Source organism: Neodiprion pinetum, chromosome 2 (assembly GCF_021155775.2).
Source record: "Neodiprion pinetum isolate iyNeoPine1 chromosome 2, iyNeoPine1.2, whole genome shotgun sequence".
NCBI classification, from domain to species: Eukaryota; Metazoa; Arthropoda; class Insecta; order Hymenoptera; family Diprionidae; genus Neodiprion; species Neodiprion pinetum.
Window position 1 is genome coordinate 34,743,915 of NC_060233.1, and position 22,850 is coordinate 34,766,764.

A 22,850-nucleotide genomic window follows, 5' to 3' on the forward strand; every position below is an offset into this window, starting at 1 on the left:
GACGCGAAATGCGATAGCGTCAGAGGACCTTATATACTTATTTATTACCATGATCAAGGTAGACTTATTCTACACTTTGAGCTACATCAGCACCGATTTACCGGATTTGAAGCATAGTATTCATCGGTGCAGGCTAAGCGAACTAATTCAGTGAGCGAACGCCTAGTCGCCATTTTCCTCTCTCCTTTTTTCCTGTTTCGATTAATGGTCTGCCCGGAAATGACGCGGCTAGTACCATGCAGCTGTTATGATTATTCCGACAATCGACAGGAGAAATTGGTGCAGGAAATGAAGAATAAAAAACTGACTTGCCCCAAAGTTGACCGCAAATGCGATTGCATGAGATATTACCCTCGCCGTGGATTTCCGGTGATGACCGGCATATTGTTTTTTATACATACGTACTAAACTTACACTAATACGGTATAGATACGAAGTAACGCTGCATATAGATGCATGTAAGATACGCGGAGAGACGATAGCGCGAGAATCCGTATGGAATCGACATTTCAACGTGCAAGGAACGTGCATGCATGCGTATAATATCGAACGCGACTTTGTTCCTGCAAATTATCGAATATTCACTATTTTCGTAATAAGATTGCCGTTGACATTTTAAAGCAGAACAGGTTGATGTGGAAATTAGAAACGATACCCTGACCTTCGGCAACTATAAATATAGACAAGATTTCCATAATTATTCGACATATGCTGCATGCATGCACGCTCTCCCGTCTTCGAAAATTACCAAATAATTATTTTTCGCCAAAATGTAATCAGACCGATTCATATTCTCTTGAACGCCGATTGCGGCAGTACAATCTTACATTGCAATACTTATACATATACGCCTATAATACGTGATTTATAAATCAGAAGTATCTTTCGCTGTATAACATATAAATGTATACAAGATTATCGTAAGGCTAATAAGTACCTACGTCTACAGCCTAGCTCGATACCCGTTATCTTCGTGCACGTCCGTCGCCGAAGTATTCCAGGGACACGCAGTGGCCATCGTGCAAAGTCAGACTTACACCGCAGAGTCAACTATGTAGTGTATTCTACTTTGTGCAACACCGCTATTACACATTCCCAAACTCTTCAGAGTACAGAGAAACGATCCCCTAACTGATCACGAGCAATGAATTACGCTCACACTTTCTATCTAATATGGAAAAAAGTTTTACCTGATTGCCTGAGATTCCGATGCCGTATATACACGACGCGTATATCTATCCGAGTGCTTATAGGTTGAAAAAATCATCTAATAGGGAAGTTTCGTTGATTTTTGGTTATTTTATATTTCAATAGTTTAGGAGGAAAATGATCTGGTCACGTGTTTCCCTTTTCGTTAAAAACAAAGTCGATAAAGCAAAGTATCAGCAGATTGAAAAAGGTACTGTGTGACATCAGCCATGCTGAAATACATCTATCTATATCAAACCTGTGAAAGAGAAACGTTTATACTGTCACGAAACTTATAAGTTTTGACATCATCTTTTGTTGCAAAAATAAAGAAATACAAGCAAATTATATTGAACTGATCTACCTTATACAGGTACGAATAGTCGGAATTCTTTTTCCCGTAAATTGATATTACTACTGCAAGTATTGATTTTAACTACGTCTGTACCGTGTGCAGGATTAACTAACTGGATTCACGAACGTTTTGTTCTGCAGTAATATCAGGATTATTACAACAAACCTAGCAGAATTCTTACTGAAGCCAAGTAAAAATTCCACAGGTGTATAACCTTTCAGATAGTTGCAGAAGAATAATATAAGATGTATGACATACATTCATGTCTTTATTTGCGGCTGTGCTCTGATTGAAAGAGCGATGAAGTAACAAAATGATTCAATGGAAGAAAGAAGTATGCATGTCCCTTAGTCGGATGCGGATTCAATAGCATAGACTTCGAACAAGGTATATTCCTGGGATATTGATGTATACGAAACGGAAATTTCTTTAATATCTTCTGACTGTGGGATTTCCACCATTAATCGGATTATTACCAATACTTTTGGTACAAATATTAAAGAATAATATTTATCTGACTTTATCCATTATTCTCCAACTTACTGGTTGTTTAATTCATTAGCGAACAAGTAAATATTTACGAAGTTATATAAGCAGAGTGAGTGAAACGCAAACCGGTAGGCAAATTCCTTTAAATCACGAAATAATTTTATCCACTTAGCTGGTATAATGGGGAATATTTTTCTGAATAACTATTCGCACCTTGCGCGTGCTGGAAAAGAGATGAACAAGGTGCATCACTTGATGATCAAGGCATACGTTTTATTGAAACGGCTGCAGTTGATGCTAATAATTGATAAATATGTCGGCCCAAGCCGATTAGGACGACTGTTAATCTACATTATAGACACATGATGTACATGGATACATGTGATAATTATTTGTGTACGAGTGCTGCGTACAGAGTGAAATGTGACTATTTACTGAAAAACTAGTATACTCGATTTTTTTCACCATACTGCACAATATTTATACTCGATTCATCCATTTTGCAATTATCTAGTCTCTCATTCGCTCACTCTTACTTCCTCGATCAATTCAATTACATAAAATAATTTTCTACGTCGGGAATTTTTCGAATGATACAAATTCGTTCTTCTGGAACTTCGTTCGCGATTTTCTTTTTTGTTTGTCACTTCCTTACATCCTTGAAAGTTGTCGTATATTGAATTTGAATAACACATGCAAGTTTTTTTTCACTTCATTTCTGGCATTATGATTCAATTATTATTCATTATAATGGTTGTATTACAAACTTGTCACTGTAGTAATTAAAATATCACTGAAACAAATAATTAAATAAAAATAAAAAAATAAATCAACACTTGTTCTGTACATTGACGACTTAAATCGCGCATGGCCTTCGTGGCAAGTGATCAATATATTCTGATAAGAAAAAAATCGAAAATTTGTGAATCAAGCCTCTTGAAACCTACTTCAGTACATGACGGAATACTTTTACTGATGCTATGCTTACTGCAATTTCCGGCTTTGGTTGATGTAGTTGTAGTTTATAAGTTTAATATCATTTTGTTCAGAAAAGTATTCATTGAAGGTACAGATGACGAACAATTTTGCGAGTCATGTTGTTATCAAGATGATAGAAAAATGAGATATAAAACATAAAACTAAAATAGATAAAATTGCAGGCAGATAAAACATATGTGTGGCAATCACATTTTAAAAACCAGAGAAATTGCTTATTCACGGGTGGCAATCAACGGTACAGACAATTTATGACATTTTTGTCTTTTCGTTGATTTAGGATCGTAAATTGTACTAATTCTCAACCATTTAATTACTCCTCTTTAAATGAACGATACTTGACGGTATTAAAAATGTCCGAGGACTTTGGTGACCACCCTCTTTGTTGACGACTTGTTACTTGTCGAGTGATTAGCTACTCAATCATTTTATTATTCTTTAAGAACTGGTGGAGATAATTAGTTATAAATTTTATTGATGTGCACATTGCACGCCGGAATGTTGATGCATCTCATCTTCGTCTGACGCGTACGCTTCTGCCGATCGTCCTGACGCATCACGATGCGTTGGATCATATTCTTGCAGATCCACTTCCTCGGCGTCACGCGGCACCACGGTGGGTGGAATGTTTGGTCCAAGCGTTGTTTTTAAATCCTGTTTATAAAATAGTAACGTTGACCAATGGTAGAGGAACATGCTCATTTCATACGTGCAAATTTTATGATAGAAAATCTGGCAGGATTAGAAAGTAAATTGAATGGCTAATGGTTCGTTCAGATAAAGGTAAACAAAGTTAAAACTCACCATGAGCACTTTTTCGGAACAAAAGTGATTTTTAGGGAAAGTTACTTCAAAATTTATGTAAAGATTCCCTTTTTCGAAAGGATTCCTGTACTGTGGCATCCCTTCACCGACAACTCCTTTCACATCACCAGGACGAATCACATGACCAGCAGGATGTTTAATGAGCAAATTTCGTCCATCTAAATGACGCACTACAAAACTTGCTCCACAGAGAGCTTCAGCTAGTCCGATGCTTTTAGTCATAATCAAATCATCCCCAGATCTTTCAAAGGTTGGATGAGGTTTCTGTTGCAATACAATAACAACATCGCCAGGCTGTACTTCTGGCATTTGATCCCCTTCGCCTAAATTACATTAATACATCATATTTTGCATGATCATAAAAATTTATGACAATTTTGTTCATTATTCAGAAATTTCGGTCATATTTCAACTAATATCTACATAAAATTTTACCTCTGAAGAGAATTTTCTGCGACTCCCGCATTCCTTTGTCAACATGGACTTCTAAAATTTTAGTTTGATTGACAACTTTTTTGCCTTCACATGTTGTACATCTATCTTTCTCATTGATTATTTCACCAGTAGTTTGACAATGAGTGCATTTCTCTTGAATCTGCTGCGCCATACCTGGTGCCAACTGCCTGTATGAAACTTTGTAACCATAACCACGGCATTGCTTGCATGTGGTTACAGCACCTTCAGCTCCACCAATCCTAACAATACATATTAGATAAGTATATATATTAATTCTGGAAAGAAATTTTTCTACCAAAGATATTCTCAAATGCAATCAGACTTTCTCTAGTCATGATGAAAATTAAAGTCAGGTAGAAAATAACACATTATTATGCTAAAATATTTTTAAAGAAAGTGTGAAATGAATTGTTACCCAGCACAAGCGGCACAGAGCACATTTTTGCTGAGCTGCAGCTTTGCAGTTTTTCCATTGTACATGTCTTCCAGAGTTACCCTGCAAGTAAACATACAGATTAAGGATCATTTGAATAAAGCTTCATTAGTCATTATTTATTCTCAGACACTCACTTGAGCGGATGAACAGTGTCTTCACCACGACGGGATTTTCGCCTGCCACCCATACCACCGCCGAAACCTCCCAGTCCTTAAAAAAAATCCAGTATAAATTGAATCAAAAAATGACACAAAAAAGGCAAGGGAAATCATTTGATTAAATAATGTAGCATGTAAATGTTGGTTAAAAAATTGTCCAAAATTGAAGAAACTTACCACCGAACAAACCACTGGCTCCGCCACCAAAAAGCTGGGAAAATATGTCATCTGAGGGAAATCCATCACTGGCTCCTTCTTGTACACCTTTTATTCCATGTTTATCATAAATTTGGCGTTTCTTAGGGTCAGATAAGACTTCATAAGCAAATGAAATTTCTTTAAATTTATCACCAGCTTCCGGATTTTTGTCGGGATGAAACTCCTTTGCAAGTTTTCTATAGGACTGATAATTTTCCAAATGTAACGGCTATCTTGTGACATATTATCACCTAGTGAAATTTAATGTTTAATTATGACATAGGGATAAAAATTACAAAGAAGACTTAAAAATAGTTGAAGGTACAGTGAAATTATTTGCAATACTTTGTCTGTTTGAAGTAGCAATAAAGATGAATTTATTATCTGCGCAGCTCAGCTTCCATATCGAAGTGATTTATTCATTCAAATTGCTAAACATTAATAGCCATACAAATAATGATAGTAATAATAATGAAAATGATTTAATTAAACATAAAAATAAGGTTTCACACTGCAGAATTGAGAGTTGATGAAAAACGTAGGTAATGGTAGTGGCTATTGAACTATTTCATTGGTGGAGAGGGACACTAAAGGTAACGGTAAAATGCGGAAAAATTCTAAGAACCCATAGAATAAAATTTATTGTTTCTTTGTCAGGAAAAGGCACAGAAAAACGAGTATGCAACTCAAGAACAAAAACGATAATAATTTTAATCGAAATAAGTAGAGAAATTGAAGTGATTCACAATGTTATGTAATGAAAACCGTTAATAACGAAAGAATGATTAGTCAAAAGTCAAGTTGCACATCGTGGAGTGCTAATTATCTGTTGAAGAATAGGGAACAAGGTTTGACCTCGAGAAGATAATGCGGTAATATTTTTGCAAATTCCTGTCGGAATGATGCAGTTACCTTTTTGATTTCTGCGTCGCCGGCAGTTCGTGGCACTCGGAGTACTTCGTAAAGTTTATTATCTGCCATTATGCGATGAAAAATCGAATAATCCCAGAGAAATTATAAAAGGCCCCGACTTTGGCGTGGCGGAGCACAAGCCAAAATCCTCTAGTCGTTGGGTAATCAGACGTACCTGAGATACCGAACTCAGGATACAAAACATGGCCCTTGACTACCAGGTTAGACGTCAACTAACTCTATCTAAGTATTTTAGACTACAAAAGGTTTTTCTATCTAACTTGAATAGTTCCATTTTTTTCCGTTTCTACGCAGTAGGCAAAGGACCTTAGTAATTTTCCTGTGGTTTTCCATATTACTACTTTGTGGTTTTAATATCTTCTCAACGATTATTTGTGAGTAAATGTTCAGTTGTGTCAGTATTATTGACATAAGTTCATAATCTGCTGCGTGGAAATTGTGAGGCATTCGAAGAACAGTAAGAAAGCTCCGAATTTACCACCGATTTTCAAAGATGGGAGGCGGAGACCTTGTAAGTAGTTGAATAAAATGTAATAACCTACAATATAATAATTTTTTTCCTACCTTGATTACTCCGAATTTCTTGCATTGTTTTTTTCCATAACCCAGGTTTCATAACATAAACATAAAATTTCTTATAATAACGTGTTTGACTATGTAATTATGTAGAATTTGAAGAAGTCATGGCATCCTTCTACAATGAAAAATATGGAAAAGGTGTGGAAAGCGGAGCAGCAGAACAGCCAGGAAAAGAAAAGAATAGCGGAGTTAAAGCGTGAGATTGAGATGGAGAAAGATCGAGAAGATATGACAAAATATGCCATGGACCAAGGCGTAATTGAGAAAAAAGAGGATAAAAAATTAGACTGGATGTATCAGGGGCCTAATCAAATGTTAAATCGGGAAGATTATCTGTTAGGACGCGCTATCGATAAACCATTTGAACAGATGGCTCAGGCTGAGAAAGAAGCGGAGCAAAATCGTGCACCCAAAAATCATGTAGAATATGGTAAATTGCCAAGGTTCAAATAATTAAAGAAATGAGCCGTTTGTAGTTCTCAGTGAACCCACACATAACACTGTAACTCTATTCGAGTCGCGAAAAGAATTTCAGTTTGAAATAAAGTCCCCCAGGACTAGTGTGGATTATATCAGAAAGAGTTCAGTCCATAAGTTATTGTAGTTTTCCAAATACCACAACAGTAACATCTGTTAACAATGTTATCTGGTTTGGAATATCTAAAACCATGAAGGATTGGATCAACTACTAATACCGTGCCCAGTAAATTTTTGCGTAGCATAATTCTACTCCAATTGTATATCTCTTTGGATAATTCAAATAGGGTTGCTTAATCATCTAAATACAGTCGGACCTCAATTCTACGGACAATTTAGAGAACCAATTCTGGTGCTACCGCAGATTCTTTCTCGTGTGATAGGGGCGGAAAGTCTGCAGAATCGAGGTTCAACTATAGCATTTTCGCTAAGTGCTTTGTCTATATAGAAAATTTGCTATTGTGGTTATCTTTCACTTGTTTTTCCTCTGCAGAATGCATACCACCATCACTAAGATTCTTTTCGGGCAATGAACAAGTGGATTTAGCCAGAAAATTACAAGAAGATCCATTGTATGCTATAAAAAAAAAAGAGATGGAAAGTCGGAGTCAGTTGTTGAAAAATCCTGTTAAACTGAAGCAGCTTAAACAGCTAGTGAGTTGTTCAATTAAATCAATATAGTAGTACAGCAATTTTGGGCAACATATCATTTGTATTTTGTATACAGTTGGAAGAGCAAGCAACAAAAAGTAGGGCTGAAAAAAAGCATAAAAAAAGGAAAAGCAAGAAGCAGAGTAAGCATGATTCTGAAGGTAGCGACAGTGATAAAGACTTGGACAATTTATTAGCTGCAAAGTATAATAAGCTTAAAAATAAAATAAATGAAAAAGACCTACTAATTTCCGTGAAAAAGCTGCAAAAACAAAAGAAGAAAAAGGAGAGTAAAAAGTCGAGCGATTCTCAAGAAACCAGTGAGGATGAAGAAATGGAAAGAAAAACAAACTCAAAAGATAAATCGTGGAAGAAACAGCCTAGCATTGATGAAAATGAATTTAAAAAACGCAGCCATAAGTCGAGAGTCACTAGCTATGATACTGAAAGAGGACATGAGCGAGTGGATCGAAGAAGATATAAAAATAATAGTTACAGTCACGAGGAAGATGCCTCAGGGTCTAAGGACAAGCACAAAAGAACCGGTAGTGTTAACGACACTGAAGGATTCCAAAAAAATAGACACCAAACCAAACGACGTCGAAATTCAAATGACTTTGGTAGGAAATCCAGCAAGTCTTTAAGGTCAGAAACAAAAAGATTACACAGTCCTGAATATAGCAGTAATGATGAAGAAGAACACCACATGAAATCAAGAGGAAATTATGGTCTGATAGTAAGTAGAAGATTTTTGTGCTTCAGGTATATCTGATCCGTTACTCAAGTGAAAATTTGAAGTTTCCCCTTGAATCATATGTTAAGAAACTAATATTTTAAATTTCAGAGGTCTGACGGAACTAAAATTGTACCATCTGGAACGTCTAATCATTTAGATACGGTGAAACCGCATGAAAAAAAAATGGCAGAGAAACGCTGGGTACCACCTAAGCGAGAAAAGCTGACAGAAGATGAAAAGGAGAGACGAAGACAAGAAATGATGGTCAATGCGTCATGGAGAGATAAGGAACGAGAACAAAATGTGAAGAGGTATCGTGATGAGGAAAAACGGGAAATTAGTGATAAAACTTACAACAAAGAATTCATCAGGTGAATTAAATGAACCCAGAATGCTTTACCTATCGAATATACTGGTACTCTCTGCTGATGTAATTCATCTGATGTGCATCTTGAATTTTCGTGATTTCAGAAAACAATTAGCTGTTGCGGCTGAGGTAGGAACCGTCGAATCAAGGATCAAAGCCAATATGAATAATATCCAGAGGTCAAGACGAGCAATGGACACAAACTTTGCGAAAAGATAATCCATTGTAAAATATCTTCAATGAATACGTAAAGGTTATTATAAATTATGTAAATAAATGATTATGATTCAATTACATGTCTACTTAGTTAAGCAATAACCTATATTTTTATGCTGAGATGTTTCTTAATATTAAGAGAGTAGTTATTTTTAATTTGTGCATTTAAATCATCGTTTCATTCTACATGTATTGAAATTTTAATACAATTGTATAGCACAATATATGGTTGCATTTGCTAAATTTATCAGAAAGTCCAAATTCATAAAGTTATTTTTTTTCAACTAAATTTTCAAAGTTAAGTTTTCATCAATAGCATATTTGTATAGAAGCTATAAAGGCTGAAACTTGAATGAGGAGAAATATGTCTTATCTTATTCGACTTCAGTGCTAATCTGTCAACAATTCCAACACTTGTGATATAACTCAATATTATATACACGTTATTTGGTACATGCAGTACAGTAACTACAAGGACACAAGCTTAACTTTTTAAAGTTATGTAATCTTACACATTTCATCAGCTTCAACACTGTCCTGTACATCTAGAGCAGTGGAAAAGCATCCACCAATGAGGACATCATTGACTACAGCCCGAGCAAGGTATCCTGTTGTAATTGTGAAATGTGCAGAAAATAACGGAGTCATGTCTTTGCTCTTATCTATATTCTGGTCCTGAAATCAGACATTTGAGGAGAATATGAAAAAATTTCCAAAATTGGATTTTTTAACGCATAATTGACCTTACACACCTTACAGTACATGATGAATGCATCTTCAACAAGCTTGTTCAGATCTAATTGTTTCTGAAATTTGAGCTCAGGGTTTCGCAATAGTATCGTTGACACAATAGTCAAAAGCTGTAAGAAATATGAACAATATAGAATGCTCACTTTAATTAATCTTTGATTGTGAATAAAAATACCTACCTCAACGACCAGCTGGCGATATTCCGGTAATGGAATATGATTGAGAATAGATTCAACTAGGAGTGCAAATGTAAGCTCCGATCGCGTCATATTAAATAATGTTGGCTTTTGGGCCAAATCTCGCCCATTGACAGTAATCCCAAAAGGACAACGAACTAGAACTTCCCATACCTGGTTGTAAAAGTTTGCAGGCACTCTGCACAGGCATCCTTCAATCTTCCTTCTACCTAATATGCTCAAACTGAAATAAAATGTGCAATACGCAATAATGTATGGCACAAAATAATTAACTGTTTCTAAACAAATCTGAACTTACTTCTGTGTAACTGCCCAATCCTTGATGGTCAGCACTTTCATCAAGAATCGTCTAACTTCGTAGGGGCTATAGTTCTCAATGGGTTTTGGGTTCTTTCCAAACATTTGCACATAGAGTTTGACAGCTTCTAGCACCCAACTATATATATTTTAAATTTGATATCTGTTAGCTATATTTTCGGTCAACTACTTCAAGTGTCATATTCAAATGTTGTACTTTACCCAACACGTATTTTAAGAATGCCTTTAAACATTTCTGGATTGGTGCCGATAAGTCTACCGCAATAAAGTAGAACCTCCTGTTGAAGGACAGCTTGAATTATGTCATGAGGTTGAATCGTAGAATACATAACGGACTGGATCTCAGCAGGAGTCATTGGTTTATCGAACACAGTTTCTTCTTGACCTACCACACCAACTGTTATCTGAAATTTATAAATAGACCGATTAAATTAGTAAATTACCATCGTTTATGAATTTATCCGATTGATCTGATTTTACCTGTTTTCCATTGACAAGGACGCCTGTGATAAACGGACTAATACTGTCGACAGTGTGATGCAGCATACTACTACAGTAACGGATTGCCATCCAATATCTGAGGCCACCAGCCTGCTGATACAAACCCCTGAGGTGATCACCCACTAAAACGATGGTAATGTATTTGTTGTTGAACTGAAAATTATTCAGTTCCATCATATTGTTAGTTTTCAATTGTGATAATACATTGAAAATTAGTTGTCTTTCTAGACATGCAACAGCATTGATGAATACACAAAACGCACAGATGATAAGATTCAAGTAAATCTATTGAAATATGAAGAAAATCGTACCTGTCAGTCCATTACATTTGTAGTCAATGCCTTCACGTTTCAACAAGATGCCATAAAGCTGACATTTAGCATACAGTCCATCTGTATTTCGAATTTCGTCTAATATGTTGCATAATGGCTCTTTCATGTATTTCTAAAACATGATTGTGTTGGAATAAATGTTCTCAATAAATGAAGTACTTTTACTCACGGAATATTCTTTTAATTCTTCAGAATACGACAGTGCCCGGGGTACATCTGTCAAACTCTGATATCCAATGTAGTCATGTTCTAGTTGTCGGAATTGCGTAAGCGATAGATCAGTGTCCATGGTATCCATGAAGTCTAAATGCTCTACAAATAGATAAAATATTGGAATGTATTAATGCAGTCTATGTAGTCTACTATGTAGTATTCTTATATCGTATCAAGGAAATTAGTTACCAATGCATGAAGACGAGATCAGATTTTGCAGGCGTCCAATTCTTACTTTAGTTCCATCGCAGTATCCTTTTTTCAACATTGCAAATAAATCCAACATTTGTTTAAATTGTGGGTCACTAGAATCATAATTAACAAGAATAATATTTTATGCAGATCCTCTTGAAAACTATGTATATTTTTGTTCTGTACTTCTCAATAAAAAATCGATTAGCTGTATAATTAGGTCAGTGTTAATTCCAACACATATTATCGACTTTCAAATTGCATAAAATTTATTATGCCAGTACCGCATGTGTTCTTCTCTTATAAGAAGACAGACGGTAGGCCGGCCAGAGAGTCTCCAATATCTGCCAACAAATTGCAGCTCCGTTTTGATGTCATCAATCAGTAGTGCCATATCCCGATATAAATAAAATTCAGAAACTTCGAATATCAAGGGATAGCATAAGACCGTCATACCGCAAACTCTGTACACCTGGCCAGAAAATTGGCAAGTAATGAAAAAAAAATCACAAGTTGGTTTTCAATCCGATTACAAAAATGACCGGTAATTTAATATACCTTACTAGTGCCTAGGGAACCAACCGGCCTCGCAGGTCGACCACGCAGATCTAATTTCTTATTGACTCCAAGTTGTTCATAGACTTTAACCAATTGAGTGGATGACCAGATTTGTACAGGTTCTACTTCATGAGGTGTCTGTGTTTGAATACCATATGTAGCCATCATAGCCTGCAGCCTCATGGACTCTGCGATTAAAACTATCTGTACAACCAGATCTGTGTGCGTCCCCTAGAAGAGTTACTATAGATTATAGAAAGAAATTGCAGTAACTTGTAGGTTCAATGGCGGAAAAGGTAAATCGTGCATTAATCAACTACGAGAAATGTAATGTCGCAGTGCATTTGCTTCCGTACATATTAACACATTTCAGAAGCTCTTAATACAAAAATCAGTACAGATTCAAACGCTAATTGCAATAAGAGATCAGAAATTTTTCACTGTAAAAGTTCGCAGATTCAGCTGACTTTCTGAATAATTATAATTCTTGTTTTTACAGCTGTATTGGATGGCAGCAACGGAAATTTTGCAGTGTAGATTAGTGTAGAAGAAACATGCCGAGAACGAGTAGATAGTGGCAATAATCAAAAGTGAGCTTAAAATAAATGATTAATGAACAAAAAAATAGATTTTTTCTATCGATCGTCAAGTAGAATATGAAAAGAATAAAAAAATATAAATAAATGAAAGTCTACTGTTATTAAGCCTGTCACAAAACGTCTGAGTTTACAATTGAATTAAAGGATAAATAAATTCTTGGTAAACTTCGATCAAATCGACAGTGACATACAAAGCTACACTACTGCAGGCATATACAGTGAATTACTTACAATGCTGGGCTTTGCCTGAATGAAACGTAAGAAGAATAAGATTAGCTTTAGATGTATTAATTATCTCAAAATAGTGCTCACAACAACAAATATTCATTGTATGATGCCATATTTTCTATTTATTTCAAGTTTTAGTATGTTCAAATTTAAGTATAAGTATTGCAATTCATCGATCAAATCCAAAAAATTTCACGATAAAGATTTTTGTACTGTAAAAATGAAATCATTGATAAATATTCGTAAAGCCTACCTGAAACGCAGAGTATCTACCCGCTCTACGTGGCCTATTGTAAGACGGAAGATAACGTCGAATTGGATCCAACTCATTAATGTGCAACAAACCAGCTGTTAACAACTGTGCAATTACGAACATAGCTTGGTTCCACAAGTAAAGGGTTACATTCTCTGCTTCGCCAGTTGATTTCTGCCCACTACCTTCGATGCTGGACATTCGCAGTGCACTGCCTGGCTGTGCTTTTTCTACTTCAATATTTTCTTCAGGGACAAAGTAATACATGGGTATCACAGGATCTGTGAATGTTAGATCGTACGAGTCATAAAAATGTTTGAAATCAAGAGAGAAGCGTGAAAAAATTCTCATTAGCAAAATCACTGGAAAGGAGATGGGAAGGGCTTACCTCCATTAACGTCTTTATGAAGCCTCAATTTCAACAGGTTTTGATACTCTTCAACTTGCTCTGGAAGAGTTTTGAATACGCCATCAATGATCATGAAAATATAAAATAATGGCCACTCACACTCGATGTTGTCAAATTCCTGTGGAAAAGTTTCAACTTGCATACATTTATCATAAAATGTATGTAACTACAAATTATATCGGATCCAAACCTTAATTTGTCCTTGCTTATAGTACCGACGATGTGTTTCTTCAAGCACAGTCTTATACCCATCCCTACCAAATCGTTTGAAACCATAATTGCCTTGCAGTCTGCGTATTATATTTGCCTTAGTTTCATTGTATAAATTTTCTTCATGAGTTGCAAATGCTGGAAACGAAATAGTAGGAAGCAAGGCAGCATCCACACTCTAAAATCAAGATTCGGTTCTAAAAAATCCTTTGAAAAAGTAATTTTTTTGTCCAAATGTTTTTACACACTAATTTAACACTTATTAACACTTAACCTTTGAACTAGATTCTCTTGGGAGCATTGTTTCAAAAATGCTGCGGTTCCTATTATGAGCATCGATGTCGACATATATAACGGACCAGGATGCTCCTTTTTCTCCAAACAAATTGCATCCATTTATGGCTTCCAGTGCGCTTTTAGCCATACCAATGGAACTGGCATGTATCTCAGGTGTTCCGTCATTGTAACGGCTACCCCGTTCCCAAATACCAAAATCTGGTGTGCGATAGGCTCGCTCAACATAGTATACCAAGTTCTGTACAAAAGCTACTTCGTCCTGCGTATATATTATTTGCAAGCCCGATGATATCATTTGAACCAGAAAAATCAGGTAAAGAGAAACAACATCGATCTGTAATGGTACAAGAAAATATAAATATCAAACTATAAGGTGTAGTTGTAGAAGCTCGAGCAAATTAATTTCAGCCAGTACACAGTATACCTGTAAATGGTGATAATCTGTATCTGGAAATATTTCATCGCCTGTAACTAAATGAAATTTACAATGCAGAGCAAATAAGTTGCACTGATTGCGCTTGAACAATTCGATTCTTGATGACTGCTTTATCCAGCATTCAAGTATACCTCGCATACACTTTATGGCTGACTGCCCAAGCTCGTAAGATTTTCCTCTGTCATCATCTATTCGTCTATATATAAAAGAACATCCCCAATAACATGTGCTTCCAGAGATTGTTGACATTGGAAACTAATAACTAACTAAGTGACAACACGAACCTGTAGGCTTGATACAAGCTCCAGATTGCTGCTGCACAGTAAATACTTTCCCTAACGCTGCCAACAACTTTGTCACTTGAAATTTGAGGAAAAAGGCCTGTGATGCAGCTTTGATGTCTCAATAACTGTCTTTTTACTGTCAACAAGTGGTTAGAATTATGTGAAATTTTTTTTAGCACATTATGATTTACACTGCTTTAAAAAAGGTACATATTCAGATGGAAATTAAGAACAATAGTAGCACAATGCCTCTAACGTCTTCTGAAGTATTACGAAAAAGTCAGGATTTATGGACTATGACAACTCACACTGTCAATTAAATTGAATGTAACCATTGTACAAAATGAGAAGGTATCGTTATGCCCTTGACTAAGTGAAATAGTGCAAGTAGCCATTCCGTTATGTCTCACCTATGCCATAATATATATCTAGTTGGCGGACAGTATCCTCGTAGTTAGATATTTTCAAAAACATGTCGACATCTAAATCACTTAAGCTGCACTGACGGTTGTCCTTTATAAATGGAGCTCTGCAAATAAAAAATGGTACAGTAATTATTAATAAAATTTTTATTTGAAAATGCAATCTCAAGTACCCACTTATGAGTACTTAACGGTGATGTGAGTATTTGTGCCATGGTTTAAATATCGATGATCAAAACATAACCTGTAAAAAAAAAAGAAAAAGGATATAAGTTGTCTATAATTGTTTGATTTTTAACTACACAGTAATACTTTGATGAGCAGATAAAACTTGGCATATTAGAAGTTTACAGAGAATCTGTTCTGCTGGGCTGGGTGGTATTTACATTTATTAGTAAACCTAACCTTAAACACTTCTTCACAACTAAAAAAATTCAAGGTGACATTTGAATAAGCTGAACATAAAGTACCTAAAACACAGACGTTTCAACGTGTTGAAACTGAAATGATCTATCTTTGTAGTGGAGTAGGATTCTCACGAAGAGATGTATAAGGCAAGTTTGTTTCTCTATGTAGGTGGAGCATCGAAGCCTTAATCAAAGCCTACTGGACTTCTTGTGAGTGAGTCAGTTCCCAAAGGAGTCCGCGAGAGGAGTGCTGGTCTAAATTCACTCGTGAAATTCACATTTCACCAACGTTATTAATCATGGCGTCAGCGAAGAGAAAGCAGGACGAAAAGAACTTGAAAATATTACGGGAGCTCGTTTCACAGCCAGGGAACAAAGAATGTTTCGATTGTCGACAAAGAGGCCCCACCTACGTAAATATGACAATCGGTTCCTTCGTCTGTACGTCATGTTCTGGCATGTTGTAAGTAGACTTGATTTAAAACTCCACAGTTTGCTGTCCCAACAAACATTACTCGAGTGCAATTTTAAATCCACTTACCTCTCTCGCCCCCGATTATAGCCTGTATGTTATCAATTCCCCTTCATTCTCATCTAATTTTTATTCGGACTAACCGTCGTGCGGGGAACCAGATGAGCTCTGTCAAATAATGTCAAAATAATTTCCCACGAGTTGTTAGTTTATCAGCTGATCTCTGATATCATTTCAGAAGAGGTTAGAAGAGAACGGAAACTACAAACTATCAGTTATCTCTCTCTCTCTCACCCACGTTATCTCTGCTGTGGATTCACATGCTTCCCTTGTCACAGGACTGAAATTTTCCTTATTTACTTATCACTGAATACCAAGATTTTTTCCCTTCTAAGAACTTTATCTACACAATTAAAAATTTCCAAGAGATTATTGCGCACTGAACTATTCATTGATTATGTTAAAAACAATTCATTTATACCATTAAGTGCTTGGCATGTTTTAATCAAAATCAGCAATCACTTCTTCAAAGAATTATACTTGTATGGTGTAAAAGTATCCAATCGTAAAACATTGCTCATTCTATTATTTCAATAACTCTACTTCAGTGAAAAAAGCCAGGAAACAGAATGGATACTCCAGTCGTAAAGCTAAATAAAATTCTTAATTACGTATTAATTTTTTCTCATTTTGTACACAAGTAAAATGATATAATGTTTTTCAGGAGAGGACTAACTCCACCCCACCGAGTAAAGTCAATTTCCATGGCGACATTTATACCTGAGGAAATTGAATATATTAAAGAACGAGGGAATGATTATTGTCGAAGAATTTGGCTTGGTTTGGCAGACCCACCAACTCCGAAAATCCTAGACATAAAAGATGAAGAGAAGATGAAAGATCTAATGATTTCAAAGTATGAACTGAAACGGTATTATTTAGATCCATCTATTCTGAAGAGGTCTCGAATTCACAAATCGCCAACGACCAGTGCAAAATCTAATGAAACGGCAATACCACGAGTTCCTCAACCAGGGACAACAACTCCAATCTCCTCACAAGCTCAGAAAACAAAAAAATCAGAACCTGTGAAGACGAAGGCATTTAATGTAGACTTTGGTGCAGACTTCAGTCAAGTTCCAGATCCGTTTTCAGCTGCTACACCCACTTTACAGTTCAATCAACAATTCACACCTCAGCCGAGCTTTGCCAATTTTGATAATAATCCTGTCTTCAATTCTCCTAAAAGTGAGAACAAATTGTTACATTCCTACTTTTTTTTTTAATTTATATTTTCAGCAGTATTAATTGTAGTCCTTCTTTTAATTAGGTACGGACTCCTCATTCTCTTCTAACGAAGTGACAGGATCGTTTGCAAATTTCAATGGTATAACCAAACCACCATCGGAAGATCGTTATGCCGCTCTCAAAGATTTGGACTCTCTAATGAAGCAAACGCAATTGAAAGAGGAGCCGGTGATTCCGCCGACATCTGTATGGGACTCCAACAATATAACCAGTAAGTCAGCGTGAAGGATATCTAGTTTACCAATCCAACTACATTTAATTCTCATACATCTCTTTTGTAGATACGAATCAAATTTGGGGAGGCAATAACCAAACAACAAATGTAATTTCAAATCCGTTCACTAGCGAAAATGCTTGGCAGCCAACGGTAAATAGCATAAATAATAATAACAATTCGCAACCCATGGACAATGCGTGCAATTCAGTCAATCCCTTCAGGACAATCCAATTCTCTTCAAATAATGGTAATGTATAACAGTATAGAAATCACATTTGTGTTTGACGATACCTAATACCTGACTCAGTTGTGCATTGATATATGATTTTTCAACAGTATCGTTTTATAGCAAGTAGATTTTTAATTTATTTCTTCGTAGCAGAGCAGCAATGGTTTGGAGTTGGATTACCTGGTAATGGTGACGTAGTTTCGTCTAGTCAGTTGATGACGCCGTTTTCGAGCAAAGCATGGCAACCAAAAGTGACTTCCTATCACGCAAATCCATTCATGGTAAGTTGGGTCATGAAAAATGACCGCCAATTCCATTTACAAACGATGAACTAACATCAAATTCTTAAACTTGATAAATTTTATTTTCAGGTGGGATCCGGAGTTGGCACGACAACAAGAAATACGAACAATCCTTTCTTATGATTATGCAAGCCTAAATTTATAATTACCTTACGAACAAATAATGCAAAACTAAAATACTTATAGTATCGAAAAAATTGTTTATATACATGACTTTGTTGGCAATTAGTGCCAACAACTTTACGTTTTAAGAGCACCAATCTCATTGATTCATATAACAAAAAAGTAAATGATACTTTTATTTATGAATATAATATACACGTTAAATAAAGATAATATTTGTTACTAATTATACAGATATATTATGGTTTCATGACGTAGTACCTTTTCACCCGTCCATCATTAACACAACCCAATGATAAATTTAAAGAGTGTGTTTGAAATGGTGATAATGATACTTGGAATACTTCGGAAGATGACGACAATAATGGGTGAAAGATGTGTGCACACTTAAATATGGTTTATTTACTTAAAAATGTTCTAATAAATACAAAATCACAAATGAACACTTAGTCTTTGTTTTAACTTAATCGGTATATTCCATATTGATAGATCTGGTTACTCGTCGTATGGTTTAATAATTATCATTCATTGATCGTTATACTTGCGTGCGCTAGAGTATGCATGGGTACGTTGGCATTCTCTACTAGTAGCATCATAGTCGACGCAACACCTTAGTACAATATTAATTAAATAGATAAAGAAGCATGGCGTCAACTAAATGAATGATCTCCCACCAGCTCGCTTAGCTGCCATTACTTTTACTAATATGTTGTAAAGTTGGAAGCTCCAACGTTCATTATTTATCATTAATTATATTACTTATGGTAATAAATTATTTAGTAATAAAAGACAAATAAGAGAAACACTAATATATGAGCTCACCAATTATGTTAGTCTCGTGTATAAATACTGCTTAACGTAATCATATCAATTGTTACGCTAGGCAGGTATTAGGTATTAAGATAATCCTACGTACAGAAAAAAAATGCTGCATTATTTTAGTCTAGCAGCCATTGCTACTAGGATTCCCTTTCGGTAATGGACGAACTAAAAATAATTTCTCGCCTTGTCTGTTTGTATAGATCGGAGCTCGTTGGTAATGATCCACCAGTTGATCGAGAGTATGAAATTTCCGCTGCCCGATGCAATACAAAGCACCCTCCACGTGTACCCTGAAGTGTTTATTTCGTCCTGGTGCCTTGAGTGATACAGAGTAATCTCCCATCTACACACACCAATTTAAATATCAAACAGTATTGGAAAAAGTTCACTGATTACCTCAATATATTATATATTCATTACAAATCGAAAATTGCACATCCATAAATTAATATGAGCCACTATTTGAGTGAATTTGGTATTGGTGGATTTCATATAAATAAGACAAGTGAAAGGAATTTGATACAATTTGATATTTTAGCTATTGTCTTTGCTTTTCTGTAATGCCCATACTGTGAATACAAAAGTAACTCACGTTTGTTTCACTGTCTCTAATGAGGAAATCCCCATCTTGACCATGCTGATTTAGAAGAGTGTCGCACTGAGATCGAGTTATTCTTCCATAGTACCATGGCTTCCCAACAAGATGGGGTCTATCCCCTGAATCAGGCCTTCGTTCCAATGAGTCTCCAGCTCCAATTTCACTGGTTGTCATTCCTCGCTCACGGTAAGGTTGTGTCAAGTACTCACTTAATTCTTGTAAGTAGTTGCGTGGAACCAAGCCAATTTGTCCCTGGCCATTTCTAGCCTTGTACCATTCAGGATCAGCTGGTGGACGATCAAGGATTTCTAAACGATCTCCTTTCTCAAAGGATAACTCCTGATCATTGTTGGAAGAAAATGAATAGAGAGCCACAACAATATCCAACACATTTTCTGCCATTGCATAAGTGTGCAACGTATCATCTGCATCTCCTTCTTCTTGAGTATAATTTGAAGGAAACCAACCGGCCTGAGTGCCACTCTGTCCTCTCCACCAGCCGTCATTACTCTTCTCAAGTATGAGAATCCGCGTTCCTTTCACCAATGACAATTCATCTGCCTGCTGCGCTTGATAATTATATTTTACAACTGCTGTTCCAATTGCTTCACTCGGATCTGCGGGTAATCTTCGAGCCATGGTTGGCGACTCGACCGCTCTTGAGGGTGAGTTACTCGATGGTAACGTTTTTGATCCTGAACCTTTCTTGACTTTTTTTTTGATACTGTCAAACAGAGATGGCTTTTCCTTCTTGACGTAATTACTTGGAACATACCCAGCTTGACCTCTGGCACTCTGGACTCTCCACCAATGTTTGGAGTCGTCGAGCAATAAGTATCGTTCATTTTTACGAAGATCCAATTCTTGGGCTCCTTGTCCCCCATAATCGTACTTGGCGACGACGTAGCACACGTCGTCCTGACTGGTCTTGCCTGTAGGAATGAAATCCAATTACACTTCACTCAATTGATGGCATACTGCTTCTGCTAAAAGCTACTCCTTGGTTAAAAGCATAATTGAATATAAAAGGACCAAACTTCTCGTGATAAAATGGAATGTTTAATTCGAATTGAATAATAATTGGTAATAGATTGCTTTATTAATTACAATTGTAAACAACATATACAAACAATATATCTAAGCACTAAAGAAGCTCACTTTTTATGATTTTTTTATCTTTCATTCTGTGTTCCGAAATAACAATATTCAAAAGTAAACAAACAACAAAGAGAAAACGTATTCAATCTCAAAAATGTAGTAAATAATCAAAAGAATATACGGACTACATCGAAAAGCAACAAGCAAACAATTGTAAGACGTACCATGCTTCATGGCTGCCATGTGCGAATATAGAGATATGTACGTCGAAGAGTGGCACGTGTTATCGGCTACTCACGTACTACGTGAATGAATCTTAAGCCTGCTTGTGTTGTGTCGGCAGGGTCAGTGGAGCAGGCATTCATTCTTTAGCTTTTTTTTGTTTTTTATTGTTGGCACACCCTCTGATTTCTTGGTTCAGGGTCCATCGTTCGCAAAGGTAGATTAAGCAAGTGTATTGCCAACACTTTAAGGAAAACAAAATAATCAGCCATTAATTATACCAAGTAATTGAAATAAATAATAGTTGCTGAAAACTTAAATAAAGAGGCACGTCCAAGTACCAGGCGGCATATGTTTGTCTTTGAATTTAATATGTTGTAGTCGTGAATAAGGGGTAACATTTTACAGACCACTACAGTACCAGAGTTGCGAATGAAATGTATGACAAGAATGGGTTGTACATGAAAGATTTGCTCTACAGCTATCTTAATAGCTCAATATATCTCTACAATAAGTTTAGCTACATAATAATACATTTCCGCTAGCATTGACCAATACTTTATAATGCGCTACAAGAAGAGCCTTTACTTAAAAATCATATTGTAATACAGATAACGAGTATCCACATTATTGATGCACTTATAACATGTTGAAAATTAATCATGCAAAATGTCAGCTGACCAATGTTAAAGATACCAACGAGTTGAGCTTAATGACTAATCGTTGAACACTTGAAAGTTAAAATGGAAGCAGAGACAATTCATATAATATTACTTTCAGAAATTACAATAAGATAGGGATTTACAAACATAGATAGCCTCAAAAATTATCTTTGAGTGATTAATTCCACAGCTACATTGCAGAGGATGAAATAAAGAATACGTTCAAAAAACTTGAAGCAGTTACAATTCTAGTCTTTCAATGCTAGAGTTTTAGAGGTATTCGATTGTTAGTTCTTACCAATTTTTAAACTTGACATATTCCTGCATAAAACTTCAGTAATCTTTTGGTGATTCGATATATAAGGAGCTGCTCAGTTCTGTCCAATTCCTGTCTCTCCTTAACTTTCAACTCTGAGTATAATATCCTGCAGGATAATACAGCTTGTTACCCCCACCCCGAACTCTGTAGCCATGAACAGAGGAGTACGTAGTGTAATGAAGCAAAGGAGAGAGGGCCAGGGGGGAAAGGGAAAAACGAACGGACGGGCAGACTACGGGGAAAGGAATGAGGGATGGACCCTACAGGGCTTGAAGAAAATTCATCCACCGCGCGGTAGTAATCACCAATGTCGTATGTGTACGTCCTCAACGTATCGTCGTCTAACGAAATCGCACTTCGTTCGAAGTTCGAATACCCTGGACCGGGTCCACTATCGACTCTCGTTACTGACTAGAGGCTCTCCGTCGAAAGTGTCCTTATATTTTCAATTAATCCTACTCGTGTTCGTCGGTACGACCCCTCCCACAAAAAGACAGACCCACCCTTAAAACCGGAGACGCCGATTAAAGGCAGACTAAACGCAGAGACTACAGGCCCTCGAAAATTCTACAACTACCATTTTCAAACAGCGCCATCGTGCTCACAATTCGGAAACCAATTTCTGTCAATCGTAGTGACTAGCTAGACGCAAGGCTTTGGTAAAATGATTACAGTTGTTTGTCTACTGTCCTAACACACGCGGAGCCATAAGTGGTCACAGCGCAAATCCTGGAAATTTTCAAACAGCGCAATGAAAAATCGCGTCATTACTTTTAAATTAGTGAATCGTAGTAATCGGTTTAGCGTTAACT

The 22,850-nt window shown here is 36.2% G+C and overlaps 5 protein-coding genes across 19 annotated transcripts; 2 read left to right on the forward strand and 3 right to left on the reverse strand.

Moving 5' to 3' along the window:
- Positions 1 to 2,284: 2,284 nt before the first annotated feature.
- Positions 2,285 to 6,176, reverse strand: LOC124212651 (dnaJ homolog subfamily A member 2-like). Its single transcript, XM_046612942.2, has 7 exons — positions 6,014 to 6,176; positions 5,081 to 5,306; positions 4,880 to 4,955; positions 4,725 to 4,805; positions 4,289 to 4,548; positions 3,833 to 4,176; positions 2,285 to 3,682 (listed from the first exon to the last, which is right to left on the reverse strand). The coding sequence occupies exons 1-7, from the start codon at positions 6,080 to 6,082 to the stop codon at positions 3,500 to 3,502; spliced, it is 1,239 nt and encodes a 412-aa protein (XP_046468898.1). The 5' UTR covers positions 6,083 to 6,176; the 3' UTR covers positions 2,285 to 3,499.
- A 170-nt stretch (positions 6,177 to 6,346) lies between these two features.
- On the forward strand, positions 6,347 to 9,135 carry LOC124212649 (pre-mRNA-splicing factor CWC25 homolog). The gene is made up of 6 exons (XM_046612938.2): positions 6,347 to 6,545; positions 6,704 to 7,043; positions 7,584 to 7,744; positions 7,818 to 8,477; positions 8,586 to 8,848; positions 8,949 to 9,135. Exons 1-6 carry the CDS (start codon positions 6,528 to 6,530, stop codon positions 9,061 to 9,063), a joined length of 1,557 nt encoding a protein of 518 aa, XP_046468894.1. The 5' UTR covers positions 6,347 to 6,527; the 3' UTR covers positions 9,064 to 9,135.
- A 71-nt stretch (positions 9,136 to 9,206) lies between these two features.
- Positions 9,207 to 15,864, reverse strand: LOC124212648 (probable phosphorylase b kinase regulatory subunit beta). 12 transcript variants are annotated; one of them, XM_046612927.2, is made up of 21 exons: positions 15,730 to 15,864; positions 15,437 to 15,503; positions 15,248 to 15,366; positions 14,838 to 14,973; positions 14,542 to 14,749; positions 14,095 to 14,451; positions 13,801 to 13,998; positions 13,590 to 13,728; positions 13,202 to 13,482; positions 12,952 to 12,966; positions 12,122 to 12,352; positions 11,848 to 12,035; positions 11,561 to 11,676; positions 11,328 to 11,470; positions 11,138 to 11,270; positions 10,806 to 10,948; positions 10,527 to 10,729; positions 10,306 to 10,443; positions 9,990 to 10,230; positions 9,813 to 9,920; positions 9,207 to 9,735 (listed from the first exon to the last, which is right to left on the reverse strand). In XM_046612927.2, the coding sequence occupies exons 2-21, from the start codon at positions 15,472 to 15,474 to the stop codon at positions 9,559 to 9,561; spliced, it is 3,312 nt and encodes a 1,103-aa protein (XP_046468883.1). In that variant the 5' UTR covers positions 15,475 to 15,503; positions 15,730 to 15,864; the 3' UTR covers positions 9,207 to 9,558. The 12 variants fall into 12 exon arrangements, with proteins under 12 accessions (XP_046468883.1, XP_046468880.1, XP_046468879.1 ...); XM_046612924.2 differs by lacking the exon at positions 15,730 to 15,864 and adding an exon at positions 15,665 to 15,715; XM_046612923.1 differs by lacking the exon at positions 15,730 to 15,864 and adding an exon at positions 15,646 to 15,710.
- On the forward strand, positions 15,863 to 18,716 carry drongo (Arf GTPase activating protein drongo). 3 transcript variants are annotated; one of them, XM_046612939.2, is made up of 6 exons: positions 15,868 to 16,129; positions 16,863 to 17,386; positions 17,469 to 17,657; positions 17,728 to 17,910; positions 18,043 to 18,173; positions 18,264 to 18,716. In XM_046612939.2, exons 1-6 carry the CDS (start codon positions 15,966 to 15,968, stop codon positions 18,315 to 18,317), a joined length of 1,245 nt encoding a protein of 414 aa, XP_046468895.1. In that variant the 5' UTR covers positions 15,868 to 15,965; the 3' UTR covers positions 18,318 to 18,716. The 3 variants fall into 3 exon arrangements, with proteins under 3 accessions (XP_046468897.1, XP_046468895.1, XP_046468896.1); XM_046612940.2 differs by having other exon boundaries at positions 15,870 to 16,129; positions 18,046 to 18,173; XM_046612941.2 differs by lacking the exon at positions 18,264 to 18,716 and having other exon boundaries at positions 15,863 to 16,129; positions 18,000 to 18,137.
- On the reverse strand, positions 18,005 to 22,603 carry dock (SH2/SH3 adaptor protein dock). 2 transcript variants are annotated; one of them, XM_046612943.2, is made up of 4 exons: positions 22,018 to 22,603; positions 21,060 to 21,301; positions 19,732 to 20,669; positions 18,005 to 19,482 (listed from the first exon to the last, which is right to left on the reverse strand). In XM_046612943.2, exons 2-4 carry the CDS (start codon positions 21,076 to 21,078, stop codon positions 19,261 to 19,263), a joined length of 1,179 nt encoding a protein of 392 aa, XP_046468899.1. In that variant the 5' UTR covers positions 21,079 to 21,301; positions 22,018 to 22,603; the 3' UTR covers positions 18,005 to 19,260. The 2 variants fall into 2 exon arrangements, with proteins under 2 accessions (XP_046468899.1, XP_068989734.1); XM_069133633.1 differs by lacking the exon at positions 21,060 to 21,301.
- Positions 22,604 to 22,850: the final 247 nt, after the last annotated feature.

Coding starts and splice junctions, on each gene's coding strand:
- drongo (XM_046612939.2), top strand. CDS start 15,966: ATGGCGTCAGCGAAGAGAAAGCAGGACGAAAAGAACTTGAAAATATTA. Junction 17,911..18,042: donor CCAATTCTCTTCAAATAATG/GTAATGTATAAC, acceptor ATTTCTTCGTAG/CAGAGCAGCAATGGTTTGGA. Junction 18,174..18,263: donor ATCACGCAAATCCATTCATG/GTAAGTTGGGTC, acceptor TTTTATTTTCAG/GTGGGATCCGGAGTTGGCAC.
- dock (XM_069133633.1), bottom strand. Junction 19,483..19,731: donor TTAGAGACAGTGAAACAAAC/GTGAGTTACTTT, acceptor TGGTGTGTGTAG/ATGGGAGATTACTCTGTATC.
- LOC124212649 (XM_046612938.2), top strand. Junction 8,478..8,585: donor GAGGAAATTATGGTCTGATA/GTAAGTAGAAGA, acceptor TTTAAATTTCAG/AGGTCTGACGGAACTAAAAT. Junction 8,849..8,948: donor TACAACAAAGAATTCATCAG/GTGAATTAAATG, acceptor TCGTGATTTCAG/AAAACAATTAGCTGTTGCGG.
- LOC124212648 (XM_046612927.2), bottom strand. CDS start 15,474: ATGGCACAAATACTCACATCACCGTTAAGTACTCATAA. Junction 15,367..15,436: donor TCACCGTTAAGTACTCATAA/GTGGGTACTTGA, acceptor TTTTATTTGCAG/AGCTCCATTTATAAAGGACA. Junction 10,730..10,805: donor TCCTTGTCAATGGAAAACAG/GTAAAATCAGAT, acceptor TATAAATTTCAG/ATAACAGTTGGTGTGGTAGG.
- LOC124212651 (XM_046612942.2), bottom strand. CDS start 6,082: ATGGCAGATAATAAACTTTACGAAGTACTCCGAGTGCCACGAACTGCC. Junction 4,956..5,080: donor AGCCAGTGGTTTGTTCGGTG/GTAAGTTTCTTC, acceptor ATTTTTTTTAAG/GACTGGGAGGTTTCGGCGGT. Junction 4,549..4,724: donor CTCTGTGCCGCTTGTGCTGG/GTAACAATTCAT, acceptor ATGTATTGTTAG/GATTGGTGGAGCTGAAGGTG.